This window comes from Gadus macrocephalus, chromosome 7 (assembly GCF_031168955.1).
Source record: "Gadus macrocephalus chromosome 7, ASM3116895v1".
Taxonomy (NCBI): domain Eukaryota; kingdom Metazoa; phylum Chordata; class Actinopteri; order Gadiformes; family Gadidae; genus Gadus; species Gadus macrocephalus.
Window position 1 is genome coordinate 24,604,752 of NC_082388.1, and position 22,500 is coordinate 24,627,251.

Here is a 22,500-nt window from a genome sequence, read left to right on the forward strand (position 1 = left end):
GCCTGTTAGCTCAGCGCCTGTTAGCTCAGTACCTTTAGCTCAGAGCCTGTTAGCTCAGCGCCTGTTAGCTCAGCACCTTTAGCTCAGAGCCTGTTAGCTCAGCCCCTGTTAGCTCAGCGCCTGTTAGCTCAGAGCCTGTTAGCTCAGAGCCTGTTAGCTCAGGGCCTGTTAGCTCAGAGCCTGTTAGCTCAGGGCCTGTTAGCTCAGTACCTTTAGCTCAGAGCCTGTTAGCTCAGCGCCTGTTAGCTCAGCACCTTTAGCTCAGCGCCTGTTAGCTCAGTACCTTTAGCTCAGCGCCTGTTAGCTCAGGGCCTGTTAGCTCAGTACCTTTAGCTCAGAGCCTGTTAGCTCAGCGCCTGTTAGCTCAGCACCTTTAGCTCAGCGCCTGTGAGCTTAGCGCCTGTTAGCTCAGCACCTTTAGCTCAGCGCCTGTGAGCTCAGCGCCTGTAAGCTTCATACATTTTTTTATGCACCTGAACCAAAGACATTCTCGACGGTTCAACAGTAACCCCCCATGCTGGGTTTGAGGCGCAGGCTGACTGACCTTTCTTCGCTCTCCCTGGCCAGCTTGGTCTCATCGGCGTCGGGGAAGTTCTCCTGCCCCACCACCACCGTGTTACAGCTGGAGGCCGTGCCTGCACAACCACAGCACAACACTGTCACGCACCAGAATACCGGCGCACACACCAGTACCCCCAGTGTCCCCCCCCTCCCAGCGGCCCCCGCCAGCCAGAGCCGCGAGTCAAATATCATCCAAACGATAACCACTCTGATTCACAGCATATCATCTGCCCTCCATTATGTCAATGAGTGAAATATGGGGTTTAACTACAAGAGGGGGGGGGGGGGGGGGGTATCAAAGAACAAACAACATGGCGTTTTTGGCAAGCGAGCGCTCGAGATAAACGTCGCGGCCGTAAACCAGCCAATCCAATCTTGATTTAAGTGTGTCTGGCTGCCTGGACCTGAAGACAGTGACGGAGGGATTCAGACTGCGGAGAAACACAACTCCAGATCCCACGATCATCATCACCCTCAACACTCGTCCTCCCGGGGCCCGCGGCGGGCCGGGTGACCTCTGACCTGTGTGGGAGACGGAGCCCTTGTTGCTGGCGGCGAAGCGGTAGAAGGGCGGGTTGTCGCAGTGGAGGACCACGGGGTTGACGGGCTCCGTCTGCTGCAGCTCAAACAGCAGCTCCTCCATCGTCTGGATGGTGTTGTTACGGCACAGGTACACCACCACCTTTTTGATCTGGGACACGAACGCACGCACACGCACACAGACACGCACGCACGTACACGCAGACACGCACGCACACACATAGACACGCACGCACACACACAGACACGCACGTACACGCAGACACGCACGTACACGCAGACACGCACGCACACACACAGACACGCACGTACACGCAGACACGCACGTACACACGCATGCAAACACATATGCAGACACGCACGCACACACACACACGCAGACACGCGCACACACACACACACACACACACACACACACACAGGAGCACACACACACACACACACACACACACACACACACACACACACACACACACACACACACACACACACACACACACACACACACACACACAGACACACACACACACACACAGGAGCAAACACATACACACACAGACAAATACACATGCACACACACACCCCCCACACAGAAACACACACACACAGAAGCACAAATACACAGAAGCACACCCACACACAGACACAGAAGCGCCAACACATACACACGCACAGAAGGGTGATGTTGTTACAGCAGAGATACACGACAGATTTACTGCGCCATAAAATCACATCCTATCACAATAAACAAGGCGTCCTGTTTTATTACAGAGCTGATTTAAATTCACTCCCGCACTCCGAATGTCTCCACGTGCCCACGTCTGCTTTGATTCATACCGCAACACTGTGCAATTATTGTACCCTGGGAACCGGACCAATCTGGGAGCCCATGTTTTATCTGCTCTGACATATGGGTCTGCCCCGCCCCCCCCCCCTCGATATCCAGCAGACCTGGCCCGGGCTGAGCCAATCACAGCCTTGTATCTAATACGGGGCGGGTCTAATACGATGACTGAACAGAGGAGCGCATTTTGATCCGCACCCGTATATAACACCCCTTAGAAACCGAGAAATGTACAGTATGCAGAATGGTCGGACGATGTCAGCCTAGTTTCACTGTGCGATCCTCTCCAAACAAATCAGACGACCGCGTTCGTACGTATGAATGCATGCCTGTATGTCTATCACTAGTCAGCTAGTTAGTCGACCACGCAAGACCACCCGGCGCATTCTCTCTCACATACAGCCCTGTCCGACCCCCCCTCCCTGTCAAGGCAGGGGGGTCAGGGCTGGGGGTCTGAGGGGGGGTCGAAGGCACTCACGTAGGGCAGCAGGGTGGTGTCGCTGCTCACGCCGCACAGGCTGATGAGGAACTGCAGCGCCACGCGCACGTTGTTGCTCCAGCGCTCGTTGGACACCAGCGCGTTCCACGCGTTCTCCATCTCGGGACCGGGGACCTCGTCTCCGTACTGACCCGGGGAGAGGCGGGAGAACCAGGGCGGGAGGACAAGGGAGTACAGGTCAGTGACACACAGAACCAGACCGAAGAACAAGAGAGTGACACACAGAACCAGACCGAAGAACAAGAGAGTGACACACAGAACCAGACCGAAGAACAAGAGAGTGACACACAGAACCAGACCGAAGAACAAGAGAGTGACACACAGAACCAGACCGAAGAACAAGAGAGTGACACACAGAACCAGACCGAAGAACAAGAGAGTGACACACAGAACCAGACCGAAGAACAAGAGAGTGACACACAGAACCAGACCGAAGAACAAGAGAGTGACACACAGAACCAGACCGAAGAACAAGACAGAAACATAAGTCAGTGACACACAGAACCAGACCGAAGAACAAGACAGAAACATAAGTCAGTGACACACAGAACCAGACCGAAGAACAAGAGAGTGACACACAGAACCAGACCGCAAGAACAAGACAGAAACACAGAACTAGACCGAAGAACAAGAGAGTGACACACAGAACCAGACCGAAGAACAAGAGAGTGACACACACAACCAGACCGAAGAACAAGACAGAAACATAAGTCAGTGACACATAGAACCAGACCGAAGAACAAGACAGAAACATAAGTCGGTGACACACAGAACCAGACCGCAAGAACAAGACAAAGAACAAGAAAAAGAACAAGAACAAGAAAAAGAACAAGAACAAGACAAAGAACAAGACCGAAACAAAGGCCAGTGACTCACAGAATTAAACCGCAAGAACAAGACCGGAACACAAAACAGTGACACACAGCTTCTGCAGGGTTCCTTAGATGTCACCAAACACCTTTAATAAGCTGCGCTGATATTTACTTTGCATAATTTGTACAAAGATTAAGTTATTTTACTATTTTGTTGAATAATTGCGGCAGTTAAGACAGGAAGACGTTTGAGCAGGCAATAATTATAGGCTTCAAGTTGAAGAGGCCTGTAATTATATGTAATGGTATTTAACCTAACCCTGCCTCCAGGCTCTTCTCACAAGGAGGAGATATACTTTTATGAATCCCTGTGGGGGAATTCATTCTCTGCATTCAACCCATCCTGTGCTGGTAACAGAGAGCTGCCCCACTGTGAATCACCTGGAGGCTATTTTAGATCCAGCAGTCCTACTGTGTTACAGCAGAACTTCTGTAGGAGACGGCATTGAGCCGAGGCCAAACCCAGGAACTGCAAGGGGGAACTGTACGCCTTGTTCCCTGTTTCGTTACGGAGACATTCTAAAGTAAACTGATTCCTGTCTTCAATTCCTTCTTGAAGACACAACAGCACATCTGCCCTATGCACACACGATAGGCTGCAACACATTTGACACATCGAAGAAGGGGATTTTCAGGATCGTCAGGAGCAGTTAGGGTTAAGTGTCTTGCTCAGGGACACATCAACACTCGGAGGAGCTGGGGATCGAACTAGCAACCTTTCGGTTACAAGACAACTGCTCTACCTCCTGAGCTAAGCCGAGTTTAAGACACAGTTTGACGCTTTCACTTTTGAAAGACGGGCTCCAAAAACAAACACAAGCTCCCGTCTGCGCCCGTTCCCGCCGCCCGCCGTTACCTTGGCGGTCATGAACATGAGGTTGTTGAGCACCAGCGACGTGGCCTGCAGCGAGCCCCAGCCGTTGCCCCGCAGACAGGGGGACAGCCCCAGGACGTGGGCCCGGGTGCGCTGCTCCTCGTCGGGGGTGCAGGGGCTGGAGGCGGGGGGCAGCAGGCCCGTGTCCAGCAGCTCCATGTTGCTCAGCCAGGGCAGCAGGTAGGACAGCATGGTCTGCCGGCCGTTGGGATGGGTGGTGGGGAACCTCTGGCTGACCTCTGGGGAGACGGCGGGACGGACTGAGTCAGGGCTGTTCCTCTGGTGTTTGAACTCACGTTATTTTAACGCGGGTTAAAATGCACACACACGCATGCATGCATGGGACCTAGAACGCGCGCACGTATTTACACACACACGCACCCACGTACACGCCCACATACACATGCTTACACACGCAGTCACACACAAGCTAAAATACGCACACAGGCACCCACGCACACACAAATAATTACATTCACACACACACACAAACATATACACACATAATGCTCTTCTACCTGTACATAAGTGTGTTTGTGTGTGTGTGTGTGTGTGTGTGTGTGTGTGTGTGTGTGTGTGTGTGTGTGTGTGTGTGTGTGTGTGTGTGTGCGAGCGAGCGAGCGTTTGTATGTATGTATATGCGTGCGTGCGCCGTGCGTGCGTGTGTGCGTGTGTGTGTGTGTGTATGTATGTATGTGTGTATGTGTGTGCGTGCGTGCGAGTGAGTGTTTGTATGTATGTAGATGCGTGCGGGCGTGTGTGTGTGTGTGTGTGTGTGTGTGTGTGTGTGTGTGTGTGTGTGTGTGTGTGTGTGTGTGTGTGTGTGTGTGCGTGTGTGTGTGTGTGCGTGTACCTGAGAACAGCGGCAGGGTGAGCTCGGGGTACATGCTGGCCAGCTGGTGGGACAGCTGGGCCAGGTTGACGCTGTACAGCGGGGGCAGCGGGCCGTGCGTCCCGTACAGGATGTTACCGGGCTTCTGCTCCACCATCCGCTTGGAGTACACACACAGCTTGGACTCCAGCACCTGGACACACACAACCACACAACCACGCACAACCACACAGAGAAACACACAACCACACAGAGAAACACACAACCACAGGGTCATGGCCATGTTGCATTTATACTGCAATAAACACAGATTATTACAATTGTATGTAAATACAGGTAGCTTAGGAGCAGGTAGGGGTTAGGCGTCTCACACACGCACACACACACACACACACTCACAGAGACACACACACGCACAAGCACACACACCCACTCACACACAAAATGGATTATATCTTCAACAATGGAAGTAGCTGCACAATCAGCTGATGAATCCAAACCCGTCACCTAGCCGGTTTAGGAGGGGTGTGTGTGTGTGTGTGTGTGTGTGTGTGTGTGTGTGTGTGTGTGTGTGTGTGTGTGTGTGTGTGTGTGTGTGTGTGTGTGTGTGTGTGTGTGTGGTTACCTGCATCAACTGCATTGAGATCTCATAGATTTCCCTGCTGGTGTCGGAGGCCTTGAACAACACCAGGTTGAGCAAGGTAATGAGGTCACATGGGTAATTCCTGCAACGAGAGCCAATCAGCACACTGCATGAGTCACGGAGGTCTGCTTCAACAAACACGCTGAAGTCATCTCTTAAGTTTACGCGGTAAAGCTTAAGGTTTAGTGGAGCTCACTCACACTTCAACAATGAAAGGCCTTTAGTTGGAGGACTGTTTGCCATTTGGATATTATATGAGACACATTACATGGCTTTATAATGCCCTGCACAATCTTTTATGAAGCCTTTTTTTTATTACTCATTATGATTTAAAATCGAATTTTCCAGAGAGACCTTAGATTTTACTTCATGAATGTATAAATACATTATAAAACGAGTACAAGATTTCGTCTATTTTTCCATAAAATATCTCAACAGTTAATTCATAATAAATACATCTCTTGGAAGCTCCATCTGAAGCTCTATCTTAAACTCTATCTTGAGCTCTATCTGAAACTCTATCTGGAACTTTATCTGAAACTTTATCTGGAACTTTATCGGAAACTCCTTCTGAAACTCTAACTGAAACCCTATCTGGAGCTCTATCTGAATCTCTATCTGAATCTCTCTCTGAAATTCAATCTGAAACTATCTGAAGCTCTATCTGAAACTCCATCTGAAACTCTTTCAGATAGAGCTTCAGATAGAGCTTCAGACAGAGCTTTGGATAGAGCTTCAGATACTCTATCTTAAACTCTTTCACTCTAAAAATCTATCTGAAACTCTATCTGAATCTCTATCTGAAGCTCTATCTGAAACTCTTTCACTCTAAAGCTCTATCTGAAGCTCTATCTGAAACTCTTTCACTCTAAAGCTCTATCTGAAGCTCTATCTGTAACTCTTTCACTCTAAAGCTCTATCTGAAACTCTTTCACTCTAAAGCTCTATCTGAAGCTCTATCTGAAACTCTTTCACTCTGAAGCTCTATCTGAAGCTCTATCTGAAGCTCTATCTGTAACTCTTTCACTCTAAAGCTCTATCTGAAGCTCTATTTGAAACTCTTTCACTCTAAAGCTCTATCTGAAGCTCTATCTGAAGCTCTATCTGAAGCTCTGTATGAAGCTCTATCTGTATCTCTATTTGAAACTCTTTCACTCTAAAGCTCTATCTAAAGCTCTGTATGAAGCTCTATCTGAAGCTCTATCTGAAGCTCTGTATGAAGCTCTATCTGAAGCTCTGTATGAAGCTCTATCTGAAGCTCTATCTGAAGCTCTATCTAAAGCTCTGTATGAAGCTCTATCTGAAGCTCTATCTGAAGCTCTATCTAAAGCTCTATATGAAGCTCTATCTGAAGCTCTATCTGAAACTCTTTCACTCTAAAGCTCTATCTGAAACTCTTTCACTCTAAAGCTCTATCTGAAGCTCTATCTGTAGCTCTATATGAAGCTCTATCTGAAGCTCTATTTTAAACTCTTTCACTCTAAAGCTCTGTATGAAGCTCTATCTGAAGCTCTATCTGAAGCTCTATCTGAAGCTCCACCTGCGGCTGAGCCTCGCGACGCCTCACCTGTTCCCGCACACGGTGGCGATGGCCTTGAAGCAGCCGGAGGCCAGCTGGTAGGACCCGGTGAAGCAGCGGTCCACCGCCCAGTTGAACAGGTTCACCTGGTCTGGGTTCAGCTCTAATAGCAGGATGACCACCTCGCAGCCCAGCCGGTGAACCTACCGGACAGACACACAGAGTAACACACCCAACCCCTTTGATAACACACACACGTGACACATAGAAACCAAAGGCAACACACGCAGAGTACAATTTGTAAACCTTTTGCCGCGATAAACATTTGGACGATACTTTATACTTCACAATGTTCACAGAATCTGTTAAAGCTGCTGAAGGTACGAATCGAGAGAAGATTTTGAAACTAAACTAATGAAAAGAAAAGGTCTCTACTCGGGCACATTTCTCGGCCAGAGTAGTTGCCGGTGAATGGCGGGCAAGACGCAATATCTGAATAAAACAACTAACAGAGCATTTCACTCACTTATAGCTGACAGGTGTCAATGTCATGTCTAACAAACGACAGTCAAATAAATCTCCCCTATAGCTCCTTTAAACGATAAAGAAAACCATGTCAGGCTAACAATGTAGAATCTCCCTTTACGATGCAGCCATGAGGCCGGGACGATAGGGGGTGATCGGGTGAAAGGTGAAGGGTCAGTTCGAGCTCTCTCCTACCCGGAGGTCGTGGCAGGCCAGGATGTTGTCCAGCCACTTGTACAGGTAGCCGTCGTTGGACAGGCCCACGTTGTCGAAGACGGGCCCGCAGCAGAGCACGGCCGACATGGCCTGAGGGTCAGAGGTGCTGCGTCAGTGGAACCGATCGGATTGGAATGACAAGGCTGGCGATGCCTCGATCTGATTCTGGGTGTTTCCACAGAGGCTAAGGCAGAGTTGCCCAGTGTGGCGCTTTTTGTCAGCAGATTCCTTATCTATTTATTTGCCAACATGCTTTTTCTTGAAGTTGGCTCTTTGTGTCAACAATAGAAAGAATGCAATTTTGACCTTGGGTGTCTTGAAAGGCGCCTCTAAATTAAATGTATTATTATTATTATTATTATTAATTAGTCTGCGCAATCGGAATTTCAATGGGCTAAGATTAATATTGCCGGATTTTGTGTGTGTGTATGTGTGTGTGTATGTGTGTGTGTGTGTGTGTGTGTGTGTGTGTGTGTGTGTGTGTGTGTGTGTGTGTGTGTGTGTGTGTGTGTGTGTGTGTGTGTGTGTGTGTGTGTGTGTTTCTGTGCGTGTCTGTGTGTGTGCGTAGTGTATTCATGTTGTGCAGTGTGTTTCCCCGTACCTTCAGAGCACAGTATTGGTAGCGTGTGATCTGGTGGTTGCGGTCGCTATAGCGATCCAGGGGCGTGAACATGATGCTGAAGGGGCCGGCCCATTGGCTGAAGAGGATGAACAGGTGGTGCCTCAGAGACTGCTGGGGGAAGAGGAAGCGTCTGTGGTGGACTGGAGACAGACAGACAGACAGACAGACAGACAGACAGACAGACAGACAGACAGACAGACAGACAGACAGACAGACAGACAGACAGACAGACAGAGGGACGGACAGACAGACAGACAGACAGACAGACAGACAGACAGACAGACAGACAGACAGACAGACAGACAGACAGACAGAGGGACGGACAGACAGACAGACAGACAGACAGACAGACAGACAGACAGACAGACAGAGAGACAGAGAGAGGGAGTGAGAATGAAAAAGAGTGAGCTGAACAGCAAGGATGGGGTACATTTCTGCGTTCCTTCTCGAGTGTTCGTTCTTGATAATGGACGTTTTTCCAGGTTCTGACAACGTCGTAAAGGTTTTGAATAATACTGCTCTTAAGACGGCTATGTGTTACCAACAAGGGTGTGTGACGCTACATGGATATTGAGCATACTGTCGTTATTAACGGGATTGTATAATAATCCATCATCCATGTGTTGATGAATTAATCGGGTGTGATTGCGGGTCTGATTGCATGATTAATGCCGGTGTACAACGTGGGGGGGGGGGGGGGGTCTGAGTCTATCAACGGGGTACCGATGAGGCTGTGCTGCGCTGAGCGGTGGGTGTGGGGGACGGCTCAGGGCTCACCAGGGACACACTGGATGAGGTTGGCCACCATGCCGCTGAAGTGGGCCCGGATGTCCTTCAGGACGTCCAGCTCCTTCTCGTTCTCCGCCTCCAGCAGCATGCGGGTCAGGTCCACGTACTCCAGGAAGAGGGCCCCCAGCGCCAGGGAGTCGCGCTCCAGGGCCCCGTTGGTGCTGGAAGAGAGAGGGACGGCGTCGGCCGTTTAGATATACATTTAGGGCAGGGCTTCTCAAAGTTTTGGCAGCTGAGGGCCAATTTAGGAACCCAGAATTTGACTGAGGGCCTCCACGGCGGGGAACGCCGTCGGCATCCCAGTGGTGAAAAAGATATTGCACCGTGGACCTCTGGGAGTGAGGTCAAGTGAGGTCTAAATCACGAAACTGAGATTCATCCTTTCAAAGTAATGTACAGTCGGATTAAAACTAACAAATGTAACAGGATTCAAGTGAAAGCTAGAGAGAGTCGACTTTTCTCTTTATATTTATTTATTTTGGTTTAAATTAATATTGATATAAAAAAAGAAAAGAAAAAAAACGATGTCATTGCTGGCCGCCAGGAATGTTTCTGCGGGCCGCCGTTGGCCCGCGGGCCGCACTTTGAGAACCAATGATTTATTTTGCTGAAGCTTTTATCCAAAGCGACTTACGATTCATTCACTCATTCCCACACCGACGGCGGAGTCGGGAGCAGTCAGGGTAGGGCGCCTTAGCTCAAAGATACCTCGAGACTCAGCTAGGAGGAGCCGGGGATCGAACTAGCAACCTTCCGGATACCAGCCAACCCGCTCTACCTCCTGAGCGTCACCTGCGTTGATTAGCAATTCTGGCACTTGATGTACGTACTTATTGTATATTGTAGGTCCTTGCTCTTAAAGAATAGTGCTTAGCATTGTGTAGCATCTTAACCTAGCTTTCTTTGTTGTACACAAAGGGTTAACCTCGCGATTTTTAGTGCTTGGCACATTGTTCGATGAACATCCTTACTGTACCGTCATTTTGGATTGCAGCTTCTGCTAAGTGCCCGAGATGTAAATGTAAATGTTCACCTGTGTTTTAAGTATTTAAAGTAGCGAACAAAAATTCCCTTTGGCTACACCTATGTCGATAAGCCGGTAACTGCAGGTGTGTGTTTGTGGGTCTCGCTTCCCTGAGCCGTAAACATCGTGATCTACGTGACGGCAGTCAGATGGGAATCGGTCTGGTGGAAGAGAACGGAAAGTACTGAACGCCGCTTTGCATACGAGTGAGCTGGGGAGCGAGTCTGGCGGAACGACCGCAGCTGGCGGAGGGGAAACGCTTCACTAACCCTGCGGCATTTGTGATATTTCCCTGGAATGTCCCCGACCCCACCGACACCCAGTCCTGAACATTCATAATCAGGACATTCATTGTACGCAAACCGCCAGGGCTTCCATCAGTGGGCCATAGGCTCAGTCACCATTATGGATCACTCAGTGTTAGATAGTGACTTAACAGAGATTTATTTACATGAAACTCTTCAAGATTCTCACTTAGAGTTCCCTTGTTCAAAACACTTACTGTTTTGGGCGTGTGTCCTCTCTCTGTGTGTGTGTGTGTGTGTGTGTGTGTGTGTGTGTGTGTGTGTGTGTGTGTGTGTGTGTGTGTGTGTGTGTGTGTGTGTGTGTGTGTGTGTGCGCGTGAATGCGTGCATGTGTGTGTGTGTGTGTGTGTGTGTGTCTGCACGCACGTATCTGCGTGTGCGTTACCTGTCGCTGATCACTCCCGCGTCGGCCAGCAGTTCAAAAATGCGCAGCAGCTGCAGCCGGAGCTGGTCTCTCCTCTCCCGCCGTTTCTTATTCTGGGGAGCAGAGCGAGGGTAGAGTGAGGCAGGGTTCAGGTCAGGGCTGTATTGAGTCTGGGACCGCACCATACAGCCTCAAACCCAGGCTTGGTTCCAGTGTTTTGATAGAGTTGCGCAAGTCAAGGGCGGCCCAAGATGGTCAACTGTATATTTGTTGCTTAGTAATCATATCGGGATGAAAGCCTCTTCTAATCTACTAATTGAAAGCTTGATAAAAATTCTGGTGTGTGTGTGTGTGTGTGTGTGTGTGTGTGTGTGTGTGTGTGTGTGTGTGTGTGTGTGTGTGTGTGTGTGTGTGTGTGTGTGTGTGTGTGTGTGTGTGTGTGTGTGTGCGTGCGTGTGTTTCACCTCTGGCCTTCGTTCAAGGGCTTCTTTCATCAATGGATGGAGTTCTTCCACTAACTCCCTGTTGGCACATGAACGCAGAGAAACCACTTTATGCTAGCTCACTGCTGGCACACTTACAGAATAACAACATTATGCTAGCTCAGCGTTAAGCAGGTTCACATTGAAATACTATTATGCTAGCTCACCTTTAGCACACATACAGAAAAGTAATATTATGATACTTCACTGTTGGCAGACATTCAAAACACATATTTGTTCTTCCCACTGTGACGAGACAAGTCATTGTTCTGAGGGATTTTAAAGTTATTTCGTAACATTGCCCTTTCTCAAGGGTAACATGTTTCTTCCCTCTACAAGTGAAAGAAAGTAAATTTGCCAACAGTGAAAGCTATCGTTCCAGGAAAAGCTTTTCACTCCTCCTCCTCCCTGATGAAGGTTTTATATTTGACCAGGGAGTCTTCTCTGTCAGAAAGCCCTAGCACTCTGCTGACTAACAACAGTGAGAGACAGATGCCATCTATGTGAGACACGTCACGAAGAACAGAAAAACAATGGGCAACGACCGCATTACTCAGAATATCACGTCAACAGTCGAGTCTAGGTTTAGCATCAATTCAGAGCCCTGAGCGCGGCTGAATCTCTGTCTCTCACACTAAGCTCTGTACTAAGCTCTGCGCGATGCATCAGACCTTGTTCAAATGTTGTTTTGACCGGGGTTAACCTGCTGTCGACCCCAGTTAATCAGCTGCTGTCCAACGAGGCAAAGAGAGGAGCTCTATTGCTAAATAGACGCTTACTTTTGGTACTTTATCATTTATATCCCAAATAAGTTATGCTTCCATTATCTATGAGTGTATTTCCGCACTGTAGCAGAAAGAGCGATCACAGATACGTTCATAGCTTGTTCATTGAATTATTGAATGACATTAAGTGCTTTGTCCATTAATAAATCAACATTTAATATTTTTTAACATTAAGCCCCAACATCATGCACTTAAACACATACACCCAGTACAAATAACCCAATTCTTTTCCCAACTGGAATCATGCCGGGTAAAGGACCACAAGCCACCTGATAACATGGTAATATTTACTTTCATATCAAAAGGGTTGATATTATGCCCCCAGGTGTGAGTGTGATTAGCCATTGTTTGAAAAAAATCTGCTTTTTCCTGTGTTTTAGTGACATCACGTGTGCGTGTCCACCTACACGTGTGCTGGATAGATCAGACTGTAGCAAACGTTGCTCATCTATCCATCACACATCGAGGTGGACCCTCCCACTAGTGATGAAAGGCAGATTTTCAAACAGCTTGTAACGGCTAATCACACTCACACCTGGTGGTATAATATCCCCCCTTTAAAACAATTGTGTGGCCGGTGGATTCCTCCACTCATTAAGCAGGAAGAAAGACACAGCTGGAGACCATGGCTCCAGGTACGTTGAGCTGGGATGAGGGAGGGGGGAAGAGGGGTGAGGGGAGGGAGGGGTGAGGGGGGGGGTGAGGGAGGGGTGAGGGAGGAGTTAGGGAGGGGTGAGGGGGGGGTGAGGGGGGGTGAGGGGGGGTCTGCGTACCTGAACACCAGGGCGTTGGTGCGTCCGAACCCCAGCACCAGGGACTCTGTGATCTCCAGGCTCTCGGCCCTCATCAGCGGCACCAGCTGCTTCAACAACCAGGCCACCGAGGGCGTGCCTATCACCTGGGCAACCACGCACACAAAGGTTAATGGGCACACGCACGCACGCACACACACACACACACACACACACACACACACACACACACACACACACACACACACACACACACACACACACACACACACACACACACACACACACACACACACACACACACACACAGTTTAATCTTGACTGTACAGCAATATCGTCTTGATATTGTGAGAGCCTACCAAGTGTGCCAATGTGCAGCTTTGTTCCGCTCTTAAGCCTAGCAACAACCCTCTTGGTGTTCCACATGACACACACACACACAGACACACACACACACACACACACACACACACACACACAAATGCACTTACCCACACAGATTTGCATGCACTCACTCCAACACACACACACACACACACACACACACACACACACACACACACACACACACACACACACACACACACACACACACACACACACACACACACACACACACACACACACACACACACACACACACACACACCCACACCCACCCACCCCCGCCCACCTTGTTGTCGTAGGCCACGCTGCCGTCGGGCGTGGTGGCGGTGATCTCGGGGGTGGAGGCGCGCAGGTGTCCGGGGGACATGATGCTGGGCTTGGCCACGCCCAGACACAGGATCAGGTAGTTCCTCCACAGCGGCGTGTAGCTCTCGCTGGAGCCCGCCGTGCTCGTCTTCTTGGCGTTCACCGGACTGCTGCGCAACCGCAGGAAAAACATGATGAGCGACCCGGGGTTCGATCCCCAGCCCGTGGTCATTTGCTCCACGTCCTCCCCTCTCTCTCCCATGCCTTCCTCTCTAGGTCACTATAATAAAGCATGAACATGCAAAGAACGTGTGAAAGAGTGCTTCCTCCTTCCTCCGCTATGCCCAGGGGTTTCCACAGCCCCTTGTCATCAGCCGGTCGGCCTCGGCCCATCGTAAAACAAACAGAGCTAACAACACTAACCCAGTGGAATAAGGAAGGAAAGCAGTGGAGCAGGCGTTCGACAGGGCCATAAAAACAGCCATAAAAACAACAGCTTTGGTCATTCAGGCTTTCAACGCCCCTGGACACAACCCGCTATGGACCAGGGGAACCAGACTCTCCTCTGGATGTCTCACAGCTAGCCATGTAGACCAGTGGAACCAGAACCCTGACTGGGGCTCCACCAGTGGGAGAGGCAGCTCCTCTAGATACCTGACAGCTACCTATGGACCAGAGGAACCAGAAGCCCCTCTAGATGTCTTACGTGGGGGGCCCCTCTAGAAGTCTTACTTGGGGGCCCCTATAGATGTCTTACTTGGGGGCCCCTCTAGATGTCTTACTTGGGGGCCCCTCTAGAAGTCTTACCCGGGGGGCCCCTCTAGATGTCTTACTTGGGGGCCCTCTAGATGTCCTACTTGGGGCCCCTCTAGATGTCTTACTTGGGGGGCCCCTCCAGAAGTCTTACTTGGGGTCCACCAGCGGGAGCAGCAGCTGCAGGCGGGTGAAGGCGTAGGGCCAGGCGTAACCCAGGGCGACGGGGCAGTGCTTGGGCAGGTGCTCCTGGCGCAGGAAGCTGTGCAGGCAGAGCACCCAGGGGTCCTTCACGCACTGGGCGAAGATCCACACGTGGCTGGGGCTCTTGACGTCGTAGCTGCTGCTGACCAGCCGGGCCGTCCACTCCACCAGCCACTGCAGGTCCACCGTGTGGCTGAGGGGCAGGGTGGCCTGGGGGAGGAGGGGGGGAGGAGGGGGAGGAGGGGTAGAGAGGAGGGGGGAGAGAGGGAGGGGGAAGAGGGGGGGGGGGAGGGAGGGGGAAGAGGGGGGAGAGAGGGGGGGAGAGGAGGGGGAGGGAGGGGGGAGAGGAGGGGGAGGAGGGGTAGAGAGGAGGGGGGAGAGGAGGGGGAGGAGGGGTTGAGAGGAGGGGGGAGAGGAGGGGTGGAGAGGAGGGGGGAGAGAGGGAGGGGGAAGAGGGGGGGGAGGGGGGTGAGAGGGGGGAGGGAGGGGGAAGAGGGGGGGAGGGGGAAGAGGGGGGAGAGAGGGGGGAGAGGAGGGGGAGGGAGGGGGTAGAGGAAGGGGGGAGAGGAGGGGGAGGAAGGGGGGAGAGGAGGGGGAGGATGAGGAAGGGTGGAATGAGGGAGGAGAAGGGAAGGAAACAGGAGACAGGGAGAGAGGAGGGAAGTGAAGGGAAGGAGACAGGAGACAGGGAGAGAGAGGGAGGACATAAGAGGGACAGAGGAGTCGAGAAACGAAAAGAAGGAGGTGTAGAGGACACAGGGTAGGAGAGGTCGGGGAGTGAGAGGTTAGGATTACCTGGCACCTGACAGGATTTCAGCGCGTGCTATTTTACGTTAAATCGGAGGAGGTGGTCGGACAGGGGGAGAGGATGATGAAGGCACTCACCGAGTCGGACACGGCCACGTGGACGAAGCTCTCCATGACGGCCGGGCTGAGCTGGTCCATGATGTCTATCATGGGTTTGTCATCGTCCTGGGAGCGAAATATCAGAGCGAATTTTTCAAAGACTTTTGTTCAGACTTTCAGTTGCTGATGAAGATCCAAAAAGTGTGAAGTTAATCGATTTCTCCCTTCAAACTACCCCCCCACAGCCATAATACGAATAAGAGAAACAGTGTGTAAGACAACAAAAGCACAAATAACAATAAACAAAACGAGTTCAAACCTCAATCCACCATTTATCATTCTTTGCTGTAAACGGGGAATGGGTTAACCCAACGATTGTTAGCGCTTGGCACTTGGTTCTATGAACATCCGTTATGTACCGACAGCGATATATTGTCGTATCCCTTTCTTCTGACAAATGTACTTATTCTAAAGTCGCTTTGGATAAAAGCGTCTGCTAAACGCCCTGAATGCAAACATAAATATCGCAGCCTCTCGGCCGATCACGCCACAGTTCACTCCTTAGCGCCCCCTGTCTTCCCAGCACCTCAGCGCGGCCCAGGGCGGTGAACAGGCAGCGTATTTCCCGCAGCACGCCCACGGCCAGCTTCCTGGTGCTGATCTGACAGGAGCAGAGCAGCAGCAGGGCCAGGCCCTCCACGGCGTGGAGGACAGAGCCGTGAGGGCTGCGATCGGGCAGCCGGGGGCTGGCCTGGACGGGGAGGAGACACGGGGAGCATGGGGGTTAGAGAGGCTGGTCAGAACCTGATGACGTTGAGGTCCCAGATAGAGAGAGGACAGGGAGAAGAGGACTAGCAGGAAGGCAAGGTTCTAAGATCATTCTTTCCTTTTTAACAGAAGATCGACTTTATTATTCCCAGTCAGGAAACGAGGGAATGTCATTAATATTTGCTGAGAGGCAAATAAAGCGAACATTAAGTATTGCATATTATATAATTAATAGACATTCCTTTTTAATAGAAGATAAGATTTACTTTATTATTCCAAGGCAGGAAAGTAGGGAATGTCTTTAATATTTGCCGAGGGGAAACTAAAGGGAACATTAAATATTAGATATGATATAGTTATTAGACATTCCTTTTTAATAGAAGATAAGATTTACTTCATTAATCCCAGAGAGGAAACTAGGGATTGACACTAATCTTTGCTGAGAGGAAATTAAAGGCAATAATAAATATTAGATACCATAAAATTATTATATATAAAACTGTATTATATTAAACCAAGTTCAATGCAATAAGCTTTTAACAACCCTATTTTCAACATTTTACATATCAGGTCCATGGAGTACGTGAACATGTCCCTGATATGAGCGCTGCAGCTCTGAGGGCCCGGTGCTCGGGGTCCCGGGGGGCCGGTCTGCGGTACGTACGTCGGCCCCTCGACGGCTCTTCCCCTGGAGCTGCAGGGCCAGCCGCCACTGGGTGAGCAGCTGGAGCAGCAGCTTGACCGAGGCGTCCTGCAGGCCCTGCTGAGTGTCCTGCACCTGGGGGAGGGAGAGCAGAGAGAGAGGGGGGGGGGTCGGCTGGAGGAGGGTCTGGCGGTGTACACAACGCAGCCCACCGGAGGAGGGCGGGACGGGAACTCAACGTGGAGGAGGAGAGGATTGTGACCGAGGAGATACTGGTCGTTGGGCTGTTACTTCCCAACTAAAGGACCACAATGGAAACAAGCCTTTGGGCTTTATTGTGTTTTTTTATCCTTTTGAACACTTCTGTTAATTGTTGTTCAATAAAGTTTTCAATCAATCAATCAATCAAACAACTTGATTGTTGAGGTGAAACGTTTGTATTTTTGTCAACCATTAGTCGGTGGAAAGAAGGTCAAAGATTACATTGGAAATTAATATGACGCACGCACACAAACACCCACACCCACGCACACGCACACGCACACGCACACACACGCGCGCGCGCGTGCACAGAACAGAAACCGCATCCCAGTCGACCCCATGGACGACCCGGTTCGTTCATGATTCACTTCCTCTTCCTCAGTTCTCACCTCCCGCAGCAGGAAGTGGGTGTAACCGAAGAGCACGTCCTCCCTCCAGTCGGAGAAGTCCAGCAGCAGGCTCTGCAGAGAGCTCTGGGAGATGAGGCGCAGCTCGTCGTCCATGTGGACCGTCAGCCTGAGAACAGAGGGACCGGGGGCTCAGCACGCATCGATCAGACCCCGACCCAGACCTGCCCCAGGCCACCTGGAGACCTGGCTGGTCTCGCCGAGACCCGCGAATCAATACTCTGTGGAAAAACAGTTTCTCTGCAGATAGTCCAAGTTCCTTTGTCTCCTCACTGCGCTGCTAATGAATCGACTGGAGTTCAACTTTTCTGCCACTGTCTGTAAGATGCGGATGTCTTTTGGCTCTTAGACGTTAATGCCGAGCTGCCGAGTGGAATCACAGCACAGGCCTGTGCTGACGTTAACCGAACCGTCTGCCTAATGCACCAAAGCTTCCACACTTCCTAGGGTTAACCATCGCCGCCGAGAACCATCGATTTCACACCCCATCCCGGGACCTAAGCCCAGAGCCCGCTGGGGCTGAGCGGGGAAGGCCGCCTCAGCACCGGGTGGAGGGTGGAGGGATTGGGTGGAGGGTTCAGGATGAGGGGTGGAGGGTGGTGGGGGGGGATGAGAGGAGAGTCTCACCGGGAGAGCAGATCGATGAGCTCGGGTTTGGACATGCCGTCGGGCAGGATGCGGGGGACAGCAGCCACGCAGGTCCGGAACAGATCGATCTTGGGCTTCCTCTCCCCGCTGTCTCAGGGAGGAAGATGAAGATGGACGCCAGGGCAACGCCAAGACAGGAACAAAAGAAAAAGGACACACATAAAGATTAGGACGATTATGATGAATAACCGGAGGTTTAAACACAGCTTGTCTTACCGGTTTCGATTCGACATCGTAAAACTCAAGAGCATTTTCCTACTAATGGCGTTTATGCAACATGGGAAATCTGTTAATGCTTTGTTATCACATCAGACCTGGAGCCCGGGAGCAAAATATTCTATTACTTTAGCTTTTTTTACCTGCCAGAGTGGAAAAAATCGACAAGCCAAACGATTCTTTAAAATTGTTAGCCTGAATAATTTAAGTGTTCATTTGGGCTCCTGGCTAGAGGACCCTTGGAATCTGTTGATGTTCGCGTCATTGCATCCGATCGGTAGCCTGGGCAGCCCCGCCCATTCTGCCGGCGATTTGACTTCGCCCCGCAGAAGGGTCTGGAGAAGATCAACACATTTCTTTCTAGTTTCGATACGTTTTTGCGGGAGCCAATCACCAGGCTGGCTTTTCCCCCCTGGCGCGCTATTGGCTGGTTTAACACAAGGACGACAGGGAAGCGACGGCAAGCAGCCAATCGCGTACAGGGTCAGTTGAACTAGGCCCGTTGTTCAAGCCTCTTGTGCTGAAGAAAATGACAGCAGCTTCTCCAGACCAACGTGCAATCTACCACTGAGCCTTGGTCTGGCGATAGCCAGGCTATCCGGTGGGACGACTTCTCCGTTGGCGCCCTACGTACGTGATCATGTCCTCGGGCTCCTTGTTGAGCATCTGGACGTTGGTCAGCATCATGCAGCGGCCCACCTCCTTGTCCAGGTGTCTCAGGATGCTGTCCAAGGCCTTCCGCACCTGGGAGTAGTACAACGACATGCCTGCGCGGACACACACGCACATGCACGCAAAAACACACGCACACACACACACACACACACACACACACACACACACACACACACACACACACACACACACACACACACACACACACACCCAGTCAGTTTAACAGAAGAAAAACTGAAACTGCTGTGAAAGATTTTGGGCAGAGTTGTTTGAACCAAGACACAGTGACATGTACACTCAGTCGACCAAACATTGCCGCTGTCGAAGCCCATCTCAATATCTGGGTAGTGTACCATTGACCCCAATTGCAGAGAAAGCCAGGCTGACCCGCAGGTACACTAAGGATTTACATTTTTAGTTTCCTCGAAGGAAACCAAGACACAAAAGACGAGAGGTCTTGAACGAACAGAAGAACACTGGCCAGCCGGGCAGGACTAACTGCTCTGCTCCGGCAGTAAAGCCAACGGTAAAAATACTAAAACAGCAAAAAGTGTTGCGGAAAACGGCTGACCTGACTGGGGTTTTAGGGGGTGTGTTCGTGGCGTGACGATCAGTGAGGCCTTTCCTAATTAATGTACTCTCTAATAAATTCACATCCTCTCTCCCTAGAGTCAATGGTGCACTGTGCAGCAGAGTCACATGTGTGTGTCTTCTGTGTGTGTGTGTGTGTGTGTGTGTGTGTGTGTGTGTGTGTGTGTGTGTGTGTGTGTGTGTGTGTGTGTGTGTGTGTGTGTGTGTGTGTGTGTGTGTGTGTGTGTGTGTGTGTTGTTTCTATTTGTGTGTGTATGTGTCCTCTGTGTGTGTTTCTGTATATATGTATGTATGTATGTATGTATGCAAGTGTGTGAGAGAGAGAGAGAGAGAGAGAGAGAGAGAGAGAGAGAGAGAGAGAGAGAGAGACAGAGACAGAGACAGAGAGAGAGAGAGAGAGAGAGAGAGAGAGAGACACACACACACACACAGACAGACAGACAGACAGACAGACAGACAGACAGACAGACAGACAGACAGACAGACAGACAGACAGACAGACAGACAGACAGACAGACAGACAGACAGACAGACAGACAGACAGACAGACAGACAGACAGACAGACAGACAGACAGACAGACAGACAGAGAGAGAGAATGTGTATATGTGTCCGTCTACGTCTGTGTCCACAGACCTATGAGCTTGGCCTCCTCCTCGGTGAGGGTCTTGCTCAGGTAGGTCTTCTTCTTCTTCAGGGAGTTCCCCGAGGGCAGCGTGGCCCCCGTGTTGGGCATGGGGGGCTCGCCGTCCTTCTGCTGCAGGGCGTCGGCGATCACCAGGAAGGCCCGCAGGCCGATGTTCATACGCTAAGGACAACACAGGCGGGGTCAACACGCCTCTCCAGGACAACGTAGGGACGAAGCTCAGAGAGCCTTAACACGTTAATAACATGTTCATACGCTAAGGATAACACAGGCGGGGTCAACACGCCTCCCCAGGACAACGTAGGGACGGCAGGGGGAAGGGGAGCTCAGAGGGCCAACGCTTTTGGACCATCCTCACATGTTAATAACATGTGAATACTGTGGTAACATGTTATTAACATCTCAATTTGTTAATAACAGGTTAATAGCGTGTGACTACTGTGGTGTCGTGCTAACATCTCAACATGTTAAGACTATCGTGACATGTTATTAACATAGATGTTAAGACTATTTTCACATGCTATTAACATTTCAACATGTGAATATCATGTTACGATAGTCTTAACTTGTTAGTAACAAGTTGGTATCACGTTTAGATGTTAAGATTATCTTCACATGCTATTAACATCTTAACATGTTATAAACTTGTTAATAACATGTTAATACTATCTTAACATGTTATTAAAATCAAAAGCTTCTTAAATCCCTTAAAGATAAGATAAGGTGTACTTTAGGTTTCCCGGACAGAAAATTAGAGAAGCTTTTTCGCAAGACAAAAATTAAATGCATATAAAACTGCATTGTATTGTTATTTAATTGTTCTGCAATACATTCTACAATCAACCCCAGTCTTGCGGCTGTGCTTACAGCCGCGTCTCTCGGCTTATTGTCCTTACCTCTGGGTTGAGACTGAAGGCTTTGGCGGGCTTCCCAACACTCAGCAGATCAAAGATGATCTCCTTCATTGCAAAGTCCAGCTTCTCCTGATAAACGAGACAAACACGGGTGTAATTAAACAAGAATGCCTCGGGTACTGTGCGTGGGTGTGTCTGTGTGTCTCGGTGTTCACATGCAGACTATTTGTGTTGGTGCACACAAATAGTCTGCATGTGAACACCGAGACACAGACTCTCACTCACACATGCGCATACACAGAAACGCACTCGCACTCGCACACATACACAACCACACACACCCACACACACAGACACACACAGACACAGACACACAGAGACACACGCACAAGCACACGCATACACGAAAACACACACACACACAGACATAGACACACACTCACACACAGACACACACAAATACACTCACACACTCACACTCACACACACACACAAACACACACACTGCGCGGCCGTGTCACACACCTGGGCGATGAACTGGATGATCTTGACGAAGATGTTGAGAGGCATGTCCCGGGGGACCACGCTGCGGCTGCCCTTGGGGAACAGCGTGGAGGTGATGGAGGTCAGCCGGCTGGGAGGCCCGACCGGGAGGTAGCGGAGGTGAGGGGGGGGGAGAGGAGAGGGAAGAGACGGAGGGAGTTGAATTACAACGATAATATTGAACGCCACACAAGGAGAGCACCAAAGATGGACTCTAATCAGCCTGGGGAACAGCATAGCATATCATGTGTACATGCTAGTGCTGTCAGTTATCGTGCGATTAACGCAATTTATGTAACGCAAAATGTTTTGTTTTTGTTTTTTTGGGCTCAAAACAAAGAAGCAGTAGCCTGACTGCTATGTTGAAGGCAGTATGCTTGCATGTTCATCGTTTAATTGCAATATAGGCTTTTTTTTTGTATCGTCCTGTTTTGATCAGTATATGCCAACATTTACACAAGGCAAGCCGATGCACTCCATGTTGATAAGAGCATTAAAATGAGAACAATTAATGGGACAAAGAAATCAAGGGATATTTAGCATAGAAAAAAGATTTCAGATTAATCGCGATTACCCGCGATTAATCGTGAGTTAACTATGACATTAATGCGATTAATCGCGATTAAATATTTTAATCGCTTGACAGCACTAGTATATGCATGTATATGTACTGTGTATTAAATATGAATGCCTGACGCTCCCTTA

The 22,500-nt window shown here is 50.1% G+C and overlaps 1 protein-coding gene across 1 annotated transcript in view; it reads right to left on the reverse strand.

The window, feature by feature from the left end:
• LOC132461430 (protein furry homolog) overlaps positions 1-22,500 on the reverse strand; it is a 56,090-nt gene that overhangs the window by 27,538 nt on the left and 6,052 nt on the right. Inside the window, 24 exon segments of the mRNA XM_060056516.1 lie at positions 545-635; positions 1,084-1,252; positions 2,424-2,570; positions 4,173-4,429; positions 5,044-5,215; positions 5,648-5,747; positions 7,233-7,387; positions 7,905-8,015; positions 8,527-8,687; positions 9,325-9,497; positions 11,051-11,142; positions 11,494-11,551; positions 13,070-13,194; positions 13,722-13,911; positions 14,649-14,908; positions 15,584-15,670; positions 16,131-16,295; positions 16,977-17,090; positions 17,606-17,732; positions 18,251-18,358; positions 19,122-19,254; positions 20,389-20,560; positions 21,295-21,381; positions 21,778-21,886. Of these exon segments, the coding sequence (XP_059912499.1) occupies positions 545-635; positions 1,084-1,252; positions 2,424-2,570; positions 4,173-4,429; positions 5,044-5,215; positions 5,648-5,747; positions 7,233-7,387; positions 7,905-8,015; positions 8,527-8,687; positions 9,325-9,497; positions 11,051-11,142; positions 11,494-11,551; positions 13,070-13,194; positions 13,722-13,911; positions 14,649-14,908; positions 15,584-15,670; positions 16,131-16,295; positions 16,977-17,090; positions 17,606-17,732; positions 18,251-18,358; positions 19,122-19,254; positions 20,389-20,560; positions 21,295-21,381; positions 21,778-21,886 (3,363 nt within the window).